This window comes from Mirounga angustirostris, unplaced genomic scaffold (genome assembly GCF_029215605.1).
Source record: "Mirounga angustirostris isolate CCGP_5_RB_7025 unplaced genomic scaffold, mMirAng1.0.hap1 SCAF_12, whole genome shotgun sequence".
In the NCBI taxonomy this organism is placed as follows: Eukaryota; Metazoa; Chordata; class Mammalia; order Carnivora; family Phocidae; genus Mirounga; species Mirounga angustirostris.
The window spans coordinates 58,480,845-58,496,114 of record NW_026991720.1 but is presented as its reverse complement, the minus strand read 5'-3'; the positions used below and the strand labels follow the sequence as shown (position 1 = coordinate 58,496,114).

The following is a 15,270-nucleotide window of genomic DNA, read 5'->3' as shown; positions in this document are numbered from 1 at the left end:
CTTCATGATTATCCTCTATTTTAGCACAATGTTTATGACCAATGAATCATTTCCTCACCTCTGTAATTTTCAGTTTTGAAACCTCTTTTTTTTTTCCTATTTAGAATGCTTGAGAATTAGGCTCACCAATGTAGTCATAAAATATTTACTATTTTGCATATTTTTAAACAAACTGAATACACATTAGCTACTGGGAGCCCTAGGCAAATTATATATTTCAAAAAAAAATAACTTTTTTGAGGCAACAAATGAAATTCTCCATAATAAATCATACGTCATGGGTATAATTACAAGCCAATAATAGCACATTTCTCCTTTCCAAAAATGCAACCAAAGTAGTCATTCACATGATGGTCAAAATTTTCAGAGGAGTGATTCCTTTTAGTTGACTTTTTAGAAATGTCACACTCATAATGGATGCTAACAACAATACCTCTTTCTGTCATACCTGAGGAAATTCAACTCAAATGGCTTATTTCAATAATACTAATTTACAGTGAAAATTCATTAATCCTAATGCTATTTCTTACACAATTAAAAAATAGGTGTGCCTTTTAGTTATTTTAAGTGAAATACTGGTTACCTAAGCATAGTATGAACATATGACTTCAGTAAATTTGTGTGGACACACCAAAACTAAATTAGGAAACTTTATCCTTTATTGTGTTAAAAAAATCCCTGACTAGCAAATCTTTAATACATAGAATTTGTGTATTCTGAGCCACTACCCGTACTTATTTTGTTCACACCCCTAGATCAACTAGAATGATGGCCTTTGTTCTCAACATTTTGACTAATCTCTGGAATGATGTTTAACAAGAGTTAGCAGCATATCACAGTCAGTATATACCATTTTGACTAACAGACTCTTCTAGTCATGATCTAATTAAGTGAAACCCATCAAATATAAGTATGTGGTTGAAACATAGGAACACACTATTTTTATCAGTACAGCAGAGTAATAGGCAACTTCCTATGTTTCAACCTAATGAAATTAATATTCTGATTACTTCTAGACAAGCTTAACTTCATTATTATAATATATATGAGCCTTCACTACACTCATCATTTCATTTACTAGATTTAGGGATCCTTCCTTAGACCTAGGATTATTTTAAGAAAGCGTAATAGTAATCATTACTATCGTATTCAAATGCACTGACCACAAAAAATAGTCAATAACCTAAATATCTGGAAAAAGTTCAAAAATTTAAAAACAAAACAAAACAAAAAACCAAAACTGTCCGGGGGCGCCTGTGTGGCTCAGTCGGTTAAGCGTCTGCCTTTGGCTCAGGTCATGATCCCAGGGTCCTGGAATCGAGCCCTGCATCAGACTCCCTGCTCAGCGGGGAGTCTGCTTCTCCCTCTGCCTGCTGCTCCCCCCGCCGCTTGTGCTCTCTCTCTGACAAATAAATAAATAAAATCTTAAAAAAATAAAATAAAATAAAATAAAATAAGATGGTGATCCTGTGATACAATGCACGTTATGTTTCAGAATGTTATTGTTGGTTTACTGATTAAGTATCAATTAATATATTTGTTTCCTTTTTGAAGAAATCGGGAAATAAAATGTGGCAATTCTGAGATTAAAAAGAATTATCCTTATCCTTTCATTATATCAATTTGATGAATGCTCATAGCAAGAATCTGTAGAGCAAATTTTAATAAAGTTTCTAAAATAAAGGCTCATTTTATAGGTGTGTGTGTGTATATATATATATAGATATAGAGATAGCAATATACAGATATGTATCTATATGTATATATACACATACCTTCATATATATGTCTGTGTATATGTATATATATGTGTGTACATATACATACACACACATACATACATATATGTATGTATGTGTATATATGTGTGTGTATGTATATATGTGTGTGTATATGTATATATACATATAGATACATATCTGTATATTACTATCTCTATCCACCTAATATTTAAAAAATTGATTTGTTATATATTCTCAAGGCTGTTTCAATAAGGGTAGGGCCTTATTTTTCTGAGATTTTTTTCTACATTATTTCATGTTTGGATATCTATATTTGTAAATTATTAGAGATCAATCAATTGCTTATTTCTCAGCCTTTTACATTATACAGGTAATATTTCTAAAAATTGATTTAGGAGAGAGTTAAATCATTGAACTTTTCTTTATAGATCTTGCTTTATAATTGATTGTCTTACATTACTCTTCTTACTTCATAGCCTTTGTTTTGTAGTATGTAAGATAGTTCTGAATCTGCTTTTTGATTGTACATTGTCTCAGGGCCCCTGGGTGGCTCAGTTGGTTAAGCCGCTGACTGTTGATTTTGGCTGGGGTGGTGATCTCGAGGTTGTGGGATCGATCCCCGAGTCGGGCTCCCTGCTCAGTGGGGAGTCTGCTTCTCTCTCTCTCTCTTCCTCTCCCTCTGCCCCTCCTCCTGCTCGCACTCTCTCTCTAAAATAAATAAATCTTTAAAAAAAAAGTCAAGATTGTGCATTGTCCATATGCATTTCTTTAAAAAAAAAAAAAACACAACAACAACAGCAGCACCCAGGCAATACCTCTTTCCATTACAAATGAAGATTCCATCATATGCCACCATCAACTCCTCCACCTTATGCTAACCACCATTTTTCTAGTAGGGGTCAACTCATGTTTAATCTTTTATTTTTTTATTTTTATTTTTATTTCTTTTAAGATTTTATTCATCTATTTGAGAGAGAGAGTGAGCAGGGGGAGGGGCAGAGGGAGAATCTCAAGCAGGCTCCGCCACTGAACACAGAGCCCGAGGCCAGGAGGGCTCTAACCCACTACCCTGAGATCACGACCTTTGCCAAAACCAAAAGTCAATGCCCAACCGACTGAGCCACCCACGCACCCCTCATGTTTAATCTTTTAAAATAGCAGACACACCATGACTTAAGCAAAGAAACATCTTACTGTGACTTCAGGTGACTGTTAAATACTACTCTAAAGAAAATGAGGAAATACTCTAAAATCATTGGCTTCAGAGGTAGTCTTGAATTACCTTAAACACACAGTATGTCTGGTCATGGAGAATAATTTATTAGCTAAATAACTAGAAGTATTCATATGAATTTATAGAAATAAACTTTCAAAGGACAGGGATTGTGTAAACTGATGAGCAAAAGACAAAACCACTGTTTATTTGGCCCATGGAAAATTCTCCTTCATAGTGATCCAAAAAACGGATGCCTATTTTGAAAATACTTGGCATTGAGCCATTTAATGATTTAGGAGTAACAAACAAAGCATAATCCCTCTCATTTCCACTAATGGAATATGATCCAAGTAGGTGGGATTTTCCATTTATCTTGGCAGAGGAATCATGAATTCGGTCTGTTTATTCCAGTAATCTTTGCTAGTTTACAAATCTGCAACATTGCACCTTTGATTAGCCTTGTGAAATGAAAGGATCTCTCCCATTCTTCCTATATTTGGCAGCTTTAGCTGTATAAAAATGTCCATTTTGTCACTCCTGTTATAGTTTCATGCAGCTGCCTTCTCTCTTCTTCCCACTGTGAGATATTACAAAATTGGCAGCAGCTTTCTCCAAGTGTGTCTGGACGGATGAAAAGGCCAGAATAAGCATGTCAAATGTAAAAATACCTTGGGACAGGAGGGTCTTTAGACTGGCTCTTCAAAATATTCCAAGTGGCTCTGCCAACTGAGGCTTATTAGCTGTTGATGGAGGAGGGTATGTAAGAATATGTTGTAAAATGGAAACTCTACATTAGAAGCTGGGAGATACTAGAATGGTAACTTCCACACAACAGCATTATGTAATTAAAAATATTTGAAGCTCAACTGTGTTCTAGTATCTCCATTTTTATTTAACATAATTTTCTTTAATACCTATGTGCTAATGTGGAATTACTTTGCAGAATGAGCCTCTTTTTTTTTTCTTCTTCTTCTTCTTCTTTGACCTGATGGAGTTCAAAGGGGATTATAGACTTCCCTGACCTGTAAAGGCATTGCATTATGGGAGACACAAGCATTAAGAATCTGACTTCTTTGCAAAATTGCAGAACTGTTCTTCAGGTAGGGATTTGAAAATTCAGGTCCTGAGTGATATTTAAGGATTTAATCTTACTTTTTTCCTTAAAGGAAACCTAATCATCCTAGCAAATCTGTTTTTTTATAGTAAGTCTTTATAATGACATGTACGTGGTCTATAATAAAATGTAGCAAGTATGTTGATTCATGATATAAACAAAGTAGGGGTATGTACAAATAACATATAAGTTATACATAGGCATATTTAATAGGCAATTATATAAAATTCCTAGATGAAAGTACATCTAAAGACTACTTCTGATTATAAATTAAATTTTCATTTAGGAGAAAGTTATTTCTGTGAAACAATTCCACCATAAATTATTATAGATTATTTAATATTTATTTTTTTCTTTTTACATTATACACATATGAATTCTACCTTTGCATTTGAGTCTTGAAAAGCTTTTACAAAGTCAAGAAAAAACATTGTAGGAGATTGAAAATTCTATTAAAGTTAAGGAAAACACTGTAAAATATGGAGTTGGATATAAGTCTCAGGTTATTTTAAAGTATGGAAAGATAAATCTTGCAGAATGGAAATGAAAAAAGTACATGTCTATAATTAGAATATTTTACATCAGGAAATCCTATACAAGGGATGTTATTTAAGAATATATGGGGTTAGGATATAGATTACATAGATAAGTAGGTATAGCATTAGTGCAAAATTAAAGTGATGGAATTGTGTCACAATTAAAAGAAGATGAATGAAATGGGTTCATTTTATAATTCTATATTTATAAATTTAAAAGCCCAGGCTTGAGAAAATAAACTGAAAATATCTCACTGGGACAAAAGCTCTTGCATCTTGAAGGAATATGCTTTCAGACCTTTAAGAAGAGTAAAATTGATGACTGACAGCATACAATATTTTTCTGATAAATTTAGCATAGTAAAATTCATCCCAGAAGATATAAATAAAGCCTTCAGATACTCAATTTTAAGATACTGTGTGTACACAGAAGTCTAGGAATAAAATGAAATCTGGCAGAATCAGGAACATTCTCCTATACAACCCTGTCATTCCTCTCTTGTAATATTCCACACTCATCACGATTGTTAGTACTTCATCAATCTTTGCCTCTCCCATGTTCTAGCAAAAACTTGTCTAGCTTATTTTATTTTTTTTTATTTTTTTTATTTTTTTAAAGATTTTATTTATTTATCTGAGAGAGAGAATGGGAGACAGAGAGCATGAGAGGGGGAGGATCAGAGGGAGAAGCAGACTCCCCACTGAGCAGGGAGCCCGATGTGGGACTCGATCCCGGGACTCCAGGATCATGACCTGAGCCGAAGGCAGTTGCTTAACCAACTGAGCCACCCAGGCGCCCCTTGTCTAGCTTATTTTAGCAAGGTTTTACTTCTAGCATCTAACTCAACAAATATTTGTGTTACAAAATAATTAATTCACTATACCTTGAATGGTAGACATTTCCCCCCTTTGGTTGACAACTGTGTTTTATAGTTTATGCTAGAAATCCTTTCATACCCATTATGACATATAAACCTGAGTAGAAGCAAGAGAAGGTAGTTTTAATTTCCATTTTATGCCTTAGGGAGATTGTTACTGGCCTAAGAATACACAATTCCAATTGGAAAATCTAGTCGTTTTGTTCAAATTTTTATCATAATAATTCAATTTTTTCTTACTAACACATAGTGGCCCTCTAAAGACTTAATTTTGATTGTGGGAATTTGGATTCCATATAAATGAATCTCCTTTTCATATTAACTTGCAAAATTGGAAATACACATTTATAGGATAAAAAAATCTTCTGCACAAAACAAAATTTCAGTTCTTTGAAAATCCAATTATATCTCAAGGATTTTTGTTTGTTTGTTTTTTCCCCTATGACACTATAGTTAGATCATTTTAGTAATGGCCTCCAACAAATGTTGCCTTCCTTCCGTGTATCCATTCCTTTAGATGGTCCCCTTCTACGTCGACACTGTGCTTGGTCATATGACTTGCTTTAGACAGTGAGGCATAATAAATGTGAGGTAAGCAGAGTCTTTGAAAGCCCTTGTACACTGGAATTTTTCTTCTACTTCTGGCAATGCTTCTATCCCCATTTGAAAAGTCCCAGGGAACCTATCAGAAGAAGATGAAACCACACACAACAGAGACAAGTGTCCCAGCTGAGGCTATCTAGACCAATCAGCTCTTCAAACCCACCAGGTGACTACAGCTCTATGAGGGATTTAGGTAAGTCCAGCAGTGTAACTATCCAATTGAGCCTCGTCAAAATCACTGACCTACAAAATTGTGAGCAAACTGAACATTGGTTATTGGTTAAAACCACTAAGATTTTTGAATGGTTTGTTACATAGCAAAGGCTAACTGATACAAAACCAAAAAGGGACCTTTAAAAAACAAAAACAAGATTAAAATTGTGTGTGTGTGTGTGTGTATAATTCTGCTTAAAATTGCATATCATTATTTTCTATAAATGGCAACTCAGGAAGAAAAATACATATCGAAAATACCTAAAAAATTCCCAGACCAAATTTCTAGAGTTGCTTCTAAAAATAAATTACTCTAAACCAAAAGTGAAACCTCTGCCTTATAATCAGATAATCACAGGTAACCAAAGCCATCCCCAGGATAGCAAGCACAGAATCTTCACTTTTCTCTTGACTTCAAGGGTATAGTACTGCATCCCATTATTTCTGTAGCTTGGAAGCAAATCCTAGCTTGTTTCCTTTATGTATCATATAAAACATGATTGCATTTCCTAGAATTCACTGATATATATAAGGACATTAACATGTAATTCCTCCCCACCCTTCTTTTCTTTATCTGCTCCCAGTGTTTAAAAAAATGAAAATAAAACAGATGTCCAATAATGTAGATTTTGGATTCTTCTTTCCAGCATGCCAAATGTTGTACACTTACGGAGGGAACTTTGTATGTGAAGTTCAAGGGAAGGAAAATGTTGTGCTTTATAACTTAGCTACTAGCCATAATATTTAATAAAATATAAGCTGCCAATAAATAAAACCACATAAAAGTGTTTCTTGATATATTCCCACTACCCAGAAATATCCTACCAAAAGCTGAAATCCAGAAATTAAAAGAAGGAAAGCAGATGATTTAAGAAATTGGATAAAATAACTTGCTCTCCTACGATAGTATTCATTTGTCCACACCCTGTTGGTATTTCTTTGGTTCCAATGGGATCCCTGGAGAAGGTGCATACAGTGAAAGAGGAAATGAGACTCCAGTCCTAGGAGTGCCAATCATAACTGCACTGTCCATAAAGATGTTTGGATTTGCCTTTCAGGAATGTTTTTCCAAAGATTAGCAACTGTTAACCATCAGTATGCTAGATTCTCCCAGGGCAAATCAGAATCCATAAAAAGAATGCACTGGGAGCACTATTGGAGCAAATAAAATCTAAGAAAGGACCTAAAATGTAATTAATTAAAAAGCATTTTTTAGGTTTTATCAACTGGGGTCCACGGATCATCAATAATTTCAAAGTGTTCTCTAAGTGAGTCGATGTCAGAATTTAAAATTTTTGAGAACAATATAATTTCAAAAATCTTTGGGAAATATTTACCAATGATCTATATGCCCTTGCTCCCATCATTTCCCAGCCCCCTTGAACTTAAGTGGCACCACTGATGATTTCCGGACCTTAGAGTATAAATGGAAGTGACATGGGTCATTTCCAGGTGAAAACATTTAAAGGTCAATGCATGAACCTCCAACTCTTTCTTACCTCCTGTGGTTACCGAGGACACCACATGTCGAGTTGCCAGAGAGTCAGACTGTGTCCGTAAGTGAGTGATTGTCTGCAATGCTGGACTTGTAAAGTTAGTATGGAGAGTGAGCAAATAGTGAACTTTTTTGTTATGTCACTGAGGTCTGGGGGTTAATGTGTTACATAGCAAACCCTGTCCTGAGCAAGAGGAAACTAACATGGGGTTGCAGCTTTCTATCATACCAAAATAAGGAGATTTTAAAATACAAGCAAACAAGATTGCTCACTGTATGCCATCATTATATACAAGAAATAATTATTTTTAAACCAAAATATATAGGAAGGACACAATTACATAATAAAGGATGATTCCTTAAACTGAATAAATGTAGTTTTCCTTAAAACAATACTATCTTATCCTTAATTTTGTCATTTTGCTGGGCCAAAACTTCATCATGGAATAGAATACCTGTCTTCCAAATGGTATCTAAGAACCACAGATCTAAATATTTCAGAAATGGTGAGAGAAGACTGTTGACTCAACACAATTAAAACTACCATATCACAACAATGTCCAACTTTACCTGTCTTTCAGTGAGATCCAGATTCACTGCTATCTCATATCGCCTCAGTCTGGTCAGATAATTATGATGGGCAAATTCTGCTTCAAGTTCTCTGATTTGCTCTTTGGTAAAAGCTGTCCTTTCCTTCCTGGGTTTACTATTGACTTCTGACTTGTAATTTCCTTCCTGGGAGTCTGGAAAAAAGAAAAAAAAAAGTAAGGGAGAATTAGATTTACTTCATTCATTCAAATGCATTCAATCACATCATTCATACCAGGGGCATTTACTAACTACTTTTTCAGATACTGTGTTAGACATGGGAAAAATAGAGAGCAGTAAGACTGATCTCACAACAGAATAAGATACATTTCTTTTTCTTTTCCTTTTCTTTTTTTTTGATCTCCTCTCATGTGACTCACAGCCTAACTTGCAAATTGTCTACTATTCTTTCAAAATATGAACAAAAAACGTAACTGCTCTTAATATGATAAAAAGATAAATAAACCGCCTCTGGAACACAATTTTAGATGTAAAATTGTGTTTTATAACTTGTTTAACATGTATACTTGGGATCTAAGTAATCTAAGTAGGATTGAACTTTTTAATTCCTAAAAAAAAAAAAAGCATTGACTTAGTATATGAATATTTAAGCAATTCGAATGTTTAGCAACTGGACCACAAAAGTCAGTTCAAACTCAGACAAGCATACATAAGAGTGTGTGCGTTATTTACTGACCTTTTAATTTCTGTTTAAGTTCAGTCTCTTTGAGGGCAATAGCAATGCGATTCTTTTATTTTGTATAATACGTATTCCAATGTGGAATCTATAAATAAAATTGTGTTCATATAATTCAAACTATGAAAAAGTTTTTAAAGGTATTTTCATTGCATGTGAAATAAACAGAAGATGCACAATACTAGGGTGCCTGGGTGGCTGAATGAGTTAAGCCACAGACTCTTGATTTCAGCTCAGGTCATGATCTCAGGGTCCTGGGATCGAGCCTGGCGTTGGGCTCTGTGCTGAGTGGGGAGTCTGCCTGAGGATTCTCTCTCTCTCTTTCCCTCTGCCCCTCTCTCCACTTGTGGGCACATTCTCTCTCTTTCTCTAAAATAAGTAAATAAATCTTATTTTTTAAAGATTTTATTTATTTATTCATGAGAGACAGATAAAGAGAGACAGAGTGAGGCAGAGGCAGAGGCAGAGGGAGAAGCAGGCTCCCCACGGAGCAGGGAGCCCAATGCGGACTCGATCCCAGGACCCTGGGATCATGACCTGAGCCGAAGGCAGATACTTAATGACTGAGCCACCCAGGCGCCCTAAAATAAGTAAACAAATCTCAAAAAAAAAAAAAAATGAACAACACCTAACAAAAGCTACCCAAACATCAAATCTTATAATGCCATTTACAAATAATAATAATTTGGAGCATATTGTTCCATCTTTCTTCGTATGCGTTTAATACGTAATCAACATATAGTATTTCACGTATCCTTATCATATCCCTGAGATGTAGGTTAGAAGACATTCTTAATATACTGAAGAACAGAATGTGAGCCTATAATGGAAAAAAAATCCACACAAAGCAGTAACAGGTAATCATACCAGCTCTACTAGTTCATGTTGAATCTATCTTCAGGGAAATAGCAACATGATCAAGGTAAGTGGTGTGTTTGTGCTCTCTTAAAATTTACTTCAATTCTCTATTTTTGAGCATGTGCACATAAACTGTGACGTCTTTAGCAGGTGGGAGTACAATGAAGTCTTCTATGAGCCCAAATGAGAGAAGCGAAATAGGAAAAATGATGGTTAATCAAAGGTTACAAAATGTGGGGCACCTGGGTGGCTCAGTCAGTTAAGCGTCTGACTCCTGATTCCGGCTCAGGTCATGATCTCACGGTTGTGAGATTGAGCCCCCACACTGGGCTCTGCACTGGACATGGAGCCTGCTTGAGATTCTCTCTCTTTCTCTTCCTCTGCCCCTCCCCCCATCTCTTAAAGAAAAGGTTATACAGAATGACATTTTAATTTTTTTTAATTGACAAATATGGTATACTTTAGGAAAGACCTTTTTGGGCAACATCTGTTTCTTCATCCAATGATGCTTAAATATGCTAAGTAATACATATAGATACATTAGTATTTAGTATATATATATGTATATATGTTCTTTTCTGTCTGGCGGGGACAGTCCCACTGAAGTCAAGAGGGCCCTGCATAATGGGAATCCACCAGACACGGCACTCCAATGTAAACAGTTTCGTTCTGACTCTTACTGAATCTCCGTTGGCCTGATGCAAAGTTGTGCAGGTCCAGCAGCAGCAGCAACTACAAACAGTCTGCATTGAAATTTTGGGGCACTGGCCATTACTTTTCCTCTGAGGGATCACAGGAGGATTCACTGATGTCGTGGCACCGTCGCAAATTTCTCAGATTTCACTGAGCACATTTCTGGGCTTGTCACACTTACCCCGTGTTGACTGGCTCCCCACCTTGGCAGAGCAGGCAGGGCTCAATTCAGGGCAAAAGTGGCTTGTGATATGACACACACGGGCTTTACTGTATACTAAGCCATGGACGAGGACAAGAGAAGTTCTGTAATAGATGACGTGGAAGCTCTCAGATAGGCTGTGCTCACACGATGCCAACTTGCCTGACTCAAAGTGGAACCTGCAGTCATCAACCACTTATTTTTTTTAGCTACAGATCTGCCAACCTCTACATCTTTACAGCATTTAGCTATTCTGCGTGAGCAAATCTTCCTGATGATTGAATTTTTTTTCATTTAATGTTTCCATTGGCCGTCCTGGCAGACTGCAAATGCAGTCACAGCCTAGAATACTCAGATAAGTACCTCTCACAGGATCTATATTCCCATGTGAATCAAAAGTATTATTGCCAATCTGGAGCCATGCTCAGTCTGAAATCTGCAGATGATTATTCTTTATATGGGGACAATACTCTTTTCCTTTCTGTAAAGCAACTCTGGAAACTGACAGCAAAGCCAGAGCATTTTTTCTCATGAGCAATTCAATTTGAATGATTCATGGTCAACACATTCCCTTATATAAGCATGAATGAACAAATTCACATTGAGGAAAGCCTATTACTTTGTTATTTTTGAAATACTTTAACTTTTGTAGTATTCAAAAGTACTTCAAAATCAATACATACATACACACACAAATACACAAGCGCACAGAACTTGGGCCAAGGCTTGTAAGAACGGTCACTTGGAGTGGATCTATATACATGCCCATTGTAACTAGAAATATACAACAGGAGGTTTATATATCCAGTGACTGAATTTATTTTTTTTTTTTTTTTTTTTTTTTTTTTTTTTTTTTTTTTTTTTAAAGATTTTATTTATTTATTTGACAGAGAGAGACACAGCGAGAGAGGGAACACAAGCAGGGGGAGTGGGAGAGGGAGAAGCAGGCTTCCCGCCGAGCAGGGAGCCCGATGTGGGACTCGATCCCGGGACTCCGGGATCATGACCTGAGCCGAAGGCAGTTGCTCAACCAACTGAGCCACCCAGGCGCCCTCCAGTGACTGAATTTAAACAAAAGTCTGGCTATAATTCAACATTTAAATCCAAAAGCAATTTATTGAATGCCTGAATTCCAAACCAAAGTAGCTCAGCGAGTAAAATCCAGTGACTAAAACAATGTGAACTGTGCACACTTACACTTAACATAATTGCACGTGGAATAATGACATTGTACCTCACTTAACAAAGAGTGGGTGTGTGCTTCCTGAATTCATCACCTAAGAGAGAGAAAGGCAACAGTTGAGGTAGCACCAATGTCAGTTAATTCTGTGCACACTTTCATCCGTGTATCCGTGATTCTGTTGTGGTTTTCACCCATGTTGCTCCCACATTTTCCTTCCTATTGAAAACATGCTCCTTGGAACTACATTTCTGGACTTGTATTTCCTATAAACTCGGATTTTTTAATTTTCTTTTTCTTTTTATTTCCCCAACATGTCCTGAAGCCCCTCATTTGCTGACCCTAAGGCCTCCACTGCTATCACCTGACTAGTTTTTCTTTGGTGGAAAATGGGTGGGAGACTTGGACAAGGCTTTTGGCAAATTGCACACCAGCTTCCATCTGTTTTCCAGCTGTTTCAACTGAGGCAAAAATCCCTCCGTTTTCTTCAACCTCCCATATCCTATGCCAAATGGTAGGTGTTGAGGGGGGAATCTGGAAACTGCCTTACTTTCTTCCCTACAACCACAAACAAAATGTCACCATCTGTACAGTATATTCCAAAGTAAAATATTACAATTGTTGTTTCTCGTCTCAGATACTTTAATGCACATGTGGGTGCACTCTCACACTCCCTCGCTGCTTAGAGGAAATGTTGACTTATGTGTTCAGGTAGAGTTGGCAGTCCCAGTTCCCTAACCTTTTGCTCCCTGGGACTATGCTAATGGAAGAAGTCTGCAATACTTCCGTGGAGGATAAAAATTGCCCTCCAAGGATCATTTCTGTCTAACATTTAGAACTTCTCCACATGTGACTTTTTATTTCCCCTAGTGCAAGAGGATGCCAAAAGATAATAATGTTTTATTGAAGACAAGTAATGTAAGGGCTTGGTCTGTTCACTAGTGGCATAGAATGCTTTTTAGCAAAAGAGAAATATTAAAGTATGATGGAGTATATTTTTTGGCTATCCTGGGTAAGCTTATTAACTTGTTTAAATGAAGAACATAATTTACCTATGTCTGTAAAATATCAAAATGTAAAGGAATGTCTCTATAGCTAGACAACAATGAATATGTATTCCACATTCTGAAGGAAGAATGAATACTAAGCCATTGTCTATTTTCGTCCTTTGCAACTTCTTGTATCAATGTTTTGTAATCTATTCAAAATGACAGATATTCTGTTATTATTAACAAAGCTGAATAGTTGGTATAGGAAGCTAATAATTATCTTTACGTGGAATAAGGATTGTGGATGGAGGCAGGGAAATCTATAAATCTATAAATCTATAAATAATCCTATAGATGCTAGTATTTTCACATTTAAGTGGGAAATAGCCTACCCTATGGGAAATTTATCCAACTTGCTACTCCAGCTTCTTAATGAGTAGGAATTTCAGCCTCTCCAGATTTTTTTTTTTTCCCAGAATAAACAACTTTCCCCCAGGGGTTCTTAAATCCTTTTGCCAATCCATGATCCACTCTCCAGATTTGAGAACCATAGCCATAGTGAGCTACTATTACTAATGAATAAGTCCATTACATATTGAGATGGTACAGAAAAATGCGATTGAAAACCACTATAATCTATATAGAATAGGAATAGGCACTGAAAACATCCGCTATTTCTTGCACCTTTGATGTGAAAAACATACAGTTATAATAATAGTTTCTCTTTACTTATAAAGCAAACCCAAATTTCAAAGGCCATTTTATAGTTTAGTAATAGTACCAGTAATGGTAATAGTTGTATTCAACATTCAAAAATCATTCTATGGAGTTCCTTGCTCATTGCCTCTCTGATTATTAGTCAATCATTTATTTCAATTCCCTACTTTTTGTGCCCATCAATGTATGAGTCCATTTTTACCTTACAGCCTCTTCTTAATGGAGTCCCTTTGTTCTTAAAGAATGACACATTAACAATTGATTTTAATTTCATTACCTTGCCCTTCTTCTTCTTTTTTTTTTTTTTTTAGATTTTATTTCTTTATTTGAGAGAGAGAGAGTGTGTGAGGGCGCAAGCAGGGGGAGCAGCAGAGGGAGAGGGAGAAGCAGGCTCCCCGCCAAGCAGGGAGCCCAATGCTGGGCTCTATCCCAGAATCCTGGGATCATGACCTGAGCCAAAGGCAGCACTCAATCAACTGAGCCACCCAGGTGCCCCATTACCTTGCCCTTCTTATTATTTATTTACTATGTAGTTCTTTCTGATAGTGAGAGGATGTCAACCTAATAGTTCTTCCTCTATGCCATAAATACAAAGTAAAATACACAAAGAACTAACTATTTTGATGAAATTAATATTGTATAATTCCAAATATATTTAATAAAACAGTATTTTTGTTAAAAATTTAAAAAGGGACAAAGACACACAAAATGGGAACACATTACAACTTACTTGAGTTAAATTTAGCATAGTTTTAGTTCCCACTACCAAGTTCAAAGTATTTAACACAAAAACAAAACCAGCATATGTCTTCTGGGTAAATGTAAACTTCTTCAATCTTGCTACATACTTCTAGGATTAGAAACTGGTTACAGATGCCCAGAATTGACTTTAAGCCTCTTGCTATATCCCAGAGAGAAAACACAAACTACAGAAATACCATGACTATCTGTCTATCAAAAGAAGGCACACGTACATGTTTGAACTGTGCCTGCTAGCAAAGGACTTCACAACAATCACCATTTGCACCTCCAATGGAACCCCTAGTGAAGAGCTTTTGACATACAGCATTCCATTCCATTTTTCTGATCCTATTAGTTTAAAGAATATACCCTTCCTCTGAGATCTCATCAAATGATCTTTGTTTCTTTCTTCCAATGCTTACCACATTCTGTCACTATATATATTCTTTGTTTCCTCAATTAGGATATAAATGTTTGATGCATACTACTGTTCTCATCTATTCAGTAGTTGAAGGCAAACATAAAGATAATCCTGGCAATGACGTTTACATCCCAATACATGCAGAAGCAATAGATAAGGGCCTCAAGAGGATGCAAACTTGCATAGGCACTCCCACCCCCATCCACCTCCTATTAGCTCTTAGATCAGGAAATGGCTTGGAGTTACACGGTGTTACTCTATCCTTGAGAGAATAAGGAGGGAAAGAAACTCTTTTCGGAAATTAGGGACAATAAGTAACTTGGCAGTGCCTGAAGAATGGTGACATTTCTAATTTACAGCCGTCAAAAGGGCAAAGGATTTTGATCT

At 36.1% G+C, this 15,270-nt stretch overlaps 1 protein-coding gene across 2 annotated transcripts in view; it reads right to left on the bottom strand.

Annotated features, from left to right (window-relative positions):
* The window catches only part of MEOX2 (mesenchyme homeobox 2), a 68,028-nt gene that overhangs the window by 9,869 nt on the left and 42,889 nt on the right, over positions 1–15,270 (bottom strand). For both annotated transcript variants that reach the window (XM_064575196.1, XM_045864617.3), the window contains exon 2: positions 8,368–8,540. In XM_064575196.1, the coding sequence (XP_064431266.1) occupies positions 8,368–8,540 (173 nt within the window). The remainder of the gene's footprint in view (positions 1–8,367; positions 8,541–15,270) is intronic.